This window comes from Arachis ipaensis, chromosome B4 (genome assembly GCF_059453495.1).
Source record: "Arachis ipaensis isolate K30076 ecotype BB chromosome B4, ASM5945349v1, whole genome shotgun sequence".
NCBI classification, from domain to species: Eukaryota; Viridiplantae; Streptophyta; class Magnoliopsida; order Fabales; family Fabaceae; genus Arachis; species Arachis ipaensis.
The window spans coordinates 1526641-1531452 of record NC_142439.1 but is presented as its reverse complement, the minus strand read 5'-3'; the positions used below and the strand labels follow the sequence as shown (position 1 = coordinate 1531452).

The following is a 4812-nucleotide window of genomic DNA, read 5'->3' as shown; positions in this document are numbered from 1 at the left end:
GCAGTGGCCATAAGAAAACGTGTCGCCCTCCTCTATTACGGCACAGTGGGTCGTACTCTCTTGCGTCGCCGTCGCAGGCGTCCTGCCTCCCCCGCCAATGCCGGAGAAGAAGAAGAAGACGCCGGAGAATAAGAAGAAGAATGGGTTGGTGGTGGGAAGAAGAAGGAGGAGGAGGAGGGATTGGTGGTGGTTTTAACGTCGCCGGAGCTCTCTTCAGACGGTCACGTTAGCATTTTTCGTTCACTGTGACATCATCTTTTTATGTTAGGGGTAATTTTGTCAAATTTTAAAATTGTTCGAGAACTATTTTGTCAATAACAAAAGTCAGATACCATTTTGTCAGCGCTAAAATCTTTCGAGTACCGATTTGATATTTACCTCATTCTAATAAATATTAAAGATTAAATTTTCATTTTTAAATTTTAATAATATAAAAATAAAATATTAATTCAAAAAAATAGTTAATATTAATAAAAGATATTAACTCTTAAAGGTGAGAGTCATTCGTGGTCCAAACTGAACATCCACTATAGACATATACATATCGTTTTGAAGTTATAGATGTTAGCTTTCTAACGTTGCTAAAATTGCTTCATTTGGACTTCTATAACTCAAGTTATGCTTGCTGGAATATAAAGAAGTCAGATGACAGCATTTACAAATTTTTTTTGAATGAGTTGCACTTCCTTAGGAGGTTGTTTCCTTTCTTAATTTTCTTGGAGGTTGCTTCCTTTTGCATGCCATCTTTTTTGATTCTATCAGGAACTTTTTTAGTTGTTCTTCTCCTTTGTTATTGCTTAAAATCTTTTACAATTTCATTCACATACCAAAATTTAAAACAACTCCAAAAAATATTGATTAAAGTATAAAAATTTCAATTATAACAAAAAAAATATTAACTTTATTCAAAGAATTAATAAAAAAAAAACTAAACATGCTCAGGAATCACACACCCAAGTTCAACCACGCCATTCAAACTCAATCATATTGCACAAGGCGTTACATGGGAAACAATAAAATAAAAACTGGGAAACAATAAAATAAAAACTGTTCCAACGTGAGGTTTAGGCCTAATCGTGAGGTTTAGATGTCTTTGGGTGTAAGGTCTGACATCTTCTCATGCAGGGATAAAGCCATCCAAATTCTTCATAAAAAGGTGGAATGTGGTACTTACAAGAGACTCCAATATTTATGTTAATAAGGGTTTTAAGTAGGTTTTTAGTAAATTGAAATTCAAATCATACTTAACGATATCAGGATATTTATAAGTGTAGATGTAGAGTCAATAACCACTTTATAAAATAGTTTCACCTTCGACGGTGGATTTGTTACTCCTTTTTGTTAGGGGAGTTATTGAGATTTTTTTTTGTGGATTTGTTACTCCTTTTTGTTAGGGGAGTTATTGAGATTTTTTTTTGGATGAGTTGGAATTAATTACTGATTTGTGCAAGTAGGACTAGGATAGTGTTGCCGTGTTCGACTTCCATGAGATCGAGTAGAGTATTGGTCTGAATAATATCCATTGATTGGCTTTATTCATTTTGAGTCGGATAATGAACAAAAACATGACATATAATAAGATTCACCACAGGAATAAACTAAACGTCGGAGTTAGTAATCATGCTAAACATGAAAAAGATTTAAGCCAGGCCAATGGCTTTCGATTAAGAGGCTCTTGTCCCGCCTAGTTTCCTGAATTTAGTTTCTCTAAAGTGAGTAAGCTGATAAAATAATTAAATAAAAAAGTTAATCACTATTCAATTTGTAATTTTCATAAAATGCATGTTCCACTATATTAATTTAAAAATAATTAATTTCTAACCTTACTACTTTATTAGTTTTCTCATTTTAGAAGATATTCATCTTCCTACTTCTTCATACATTCCTAGTCTTCTTTTGTATGCTCTTGCATGTCATTCTATTTGAGAGTATAAAAGAATACGAATAATATTCAATCTCAAAGGGAGAATCATGAATGGCAATATGAGCCATATTACTTGCAGAAGCTGAATGGTTTGCGATGTGAGTAACTAGTGTTGCAACGGTGGTTGAAACTGCTTATCCTTTAATAAAATTGTGCCAGTCTTACTGATACGTTCTATCAAGACAAATTTGCTTTCAACGAACCAATTTTCTCAACCAAAAAGGGAACTGCAATGGCACTATGGCAGTGATAAGAATAATCGGGATCATAAACAGGACGAGCCTAATCTTGCAGAACACATCACTTAAACATTACAGGAAGCAAGAAACGATTGTACATCATTATTATTGGTTACACCTAATTTCAGAAAACACATCTGTCCTTGAAGCTTGTCCCACAAATCCAATTACCACTAGGCCATGTAAAATTTGTTTCATTTTCTTCTTGAAGGCAAATTTGTGTGCATCGTTTAACAGATTGTAACAGTTAGATTAACACAATTGTATTAACAGATCAGCACAATTACTAGGATGACCTTTCCGAATCTAAATCTAACTATCCAAATTTAGAATTCTGGTGCTAGTAGTTTGAGAACTTGTAATAGTGGCAGATATAAATGTTTTCAACTAATTCAGAAATCCAGACTCAGTGCTAATGATTGACCGAATTCTATAACCAAGTTAACAAATTTTAACTATCACATGTTCACAACTACAAAGCTGAATGACAAACAGAAATACTACCCCATGTTTACAACTGAGAAACAAAATGTATTTGCAGCAACAGGTATGGATATGAAGACTCAAACGTAAAATATGATTCACGGAATTACATGGCACCAATTCAAAGTGCTAAGCACAAGTCCAGAACAAAAAATATATATATATATATATATAAACACAGGATTATCAATAAAGACTATACCTCACAAAATGTAACATATTCCTACTTCTGGTTGAGGTGAAACCTGAACTTCCTCCAAAAGTCATACCAACTTCTTTCAACCACCTAACCCCGGGAAAACATTATTTGTTTCTTCTCTGTTCTATTTCCTTTCTTTTCAGGGAATTACAACTCAAATTCATCCTCAAGCTTGAGTGCCTCCGCGGCCGCTTCCTCCTCTTCATCATCAATAACGAAATACGGATTGTGAGCCTCCGGCTTGAACTTGTATCCAGTAAACAAATAGAAACCAAGTGTGGCCAGCTCGGCGGCGACGACGCTGGTCCAAGAATACCGATAGGAGGTGATGGTCTCGAGCGCGTAAACCACAACCCTGGTGAAGTAAATGTAACAGATTACAACCACATAGTAATGTCTGAACAAGGTCAATTTCATCAAATTGACGGCAGCCTTGCCGTCGGTCCGGGCCGCCTCGCGGAGGTTCTTGATAGACCACACAATAGGGAAGAGAACAGCGCAGCAGCAAACAACATCGACCAGCAAGAACACCTGCTTCCATGTGATCCAGTCATGTCCATAAGGCCCGCTCTCATCAACAACAACCTGAGCAATATTGGCAATAACCTGAAGGGGAATAACAATCATCAAGACCTTCTTCTCCTTGTCCTGAAGATAAGGCTTGATGAAGGACCAACCAGTGCCAATCAAGACAATAAGAGTGAAGAGTGAAATCCCCTTCAAGAAGCTAAAGATGTAAAACAGCACATCCCAGCCGTGAGCGCTCCCAGTGCGCTTGATGTACGACTTATCCTCAGCCTCGCAAAGGAGGTTCAGACCTTTCAAGATCACTACCGCCAGCATGAAGTAATGGATGCGGAAGGCGGTTAATCGCTTCCGGTAGAGGACGACGATCCATACAACAGCGATGGAGAAATAAACAAGAGAGAAGAGAAAGTAAACCCTAGGGAGAACGGTGCGGCCGGCGGAGAGATAGTCGCGGATGCCGGTCTTGCCATCGAGGTTGTACATGGCGGATCGGACGTTCATGGAGACCTTGAGCTGCTGCGGGTGACAGTTGGCGAAGACGAGGTTGTACTGGTCGGAGTCGGTCTCGTTGTAGACGGTGGTGAAAGAATCTTTGCCATTGAGGGAGTTGAAGGTGTAAACGGTCTTGACGAGATCGGACTGGAGGGCGCAGCGGATCTCACCGTCCTCGAGCTGCTGGAACACGTGGAGCCAGGAGTCGAGGGTGCATAGAAAGAAGCCAACGATGGAGAGGTCGAGGTTGGAGTTGGAGAGAGAGATCTTGGAGACGGAGAGCTCGAGGCGGCCCGTGTGGGTGAAGCCGAACTGGTCGAAGGGGATGATTGCGCGCTCGTCGTTTCGGATCTCCGAAGAGCGGATCTCGGCCAGGGAGGGGGTTGAGAAGAGAAGGAGGACGAAGACGGCGAGGGTACGGGCCCACAGAGGCGAAGAAGAATAAGACCCCATCGTCGTCGATGAAGCCTGAAGGTTGTTGTTGTGGTTGGAGGCTGGGGGGTTTGGGTTCGGAGCTTTATCAGATCTGCGACACGCTTTGTTTGTGACTTTTTGGTAATGTGGGAAAGAACTGGTGTGCTACCGTACCCACGATAGGACACAGACGGAGAGACCAAACAAGTCGACTTGAAATTGTCAGCATACCAGAATACACGAAGCACAATTTATTTTTTGCACTAATGATAAATATTTTATTAAAATGAATTAATATCCCAAATTAATCCCAGCAATGTTCGTATTTTGACATATTAGTTTTAAATTAAAAAAAAAATAGTTTGACAATTTGTCCCGAATTATATAGTTTATGTTTAACAAAAATATTATTCGTATATCAAAATCAATCATTAAAATCAATCACTAATGTATTTGTGTATATATATATGGTTTGATTATTTTTAATGTATATTTATATTCCAACATGTATTTTATACTGGTGGCCGACACTA

The 4812-nt window shown here is 38.7% G+C and overlaps 1 protein-coding gene across 1 annotated transcript; it reads right to left on the bottom strand.

The window, feature by feature from the left end:
* Positions 1-2572: 2572 nt before the first annotated feature.
* On the bottom strand, positions 2573-4539 carry LOC107638308 (Lung seven transmembrane receptor family protein). The gene has a single exon (XM_016341521.3). The coding sequence runs from the start codon at positions 4316-4318 to the stop codon at positions 2993-2995; it is 1326 nt and encodes a 441-aa protein (XP_016197007.1). The 5' UTR covers positions 4319-4539; the 3' UTR covers positions 2573-2992.
* Between the last annotated feature and the right edge of the window lie 273 nt (positions 4540-4812).

Coding starts and splice junctions, on each gene's coding strand:
- LOC107638308 (XM_016341521.3), bottom strand. CDS start 4,318: ATGGGGTCTTATTCTTCTTCGCCTCTGTGGGCCCGTACCCTCGCCGTC.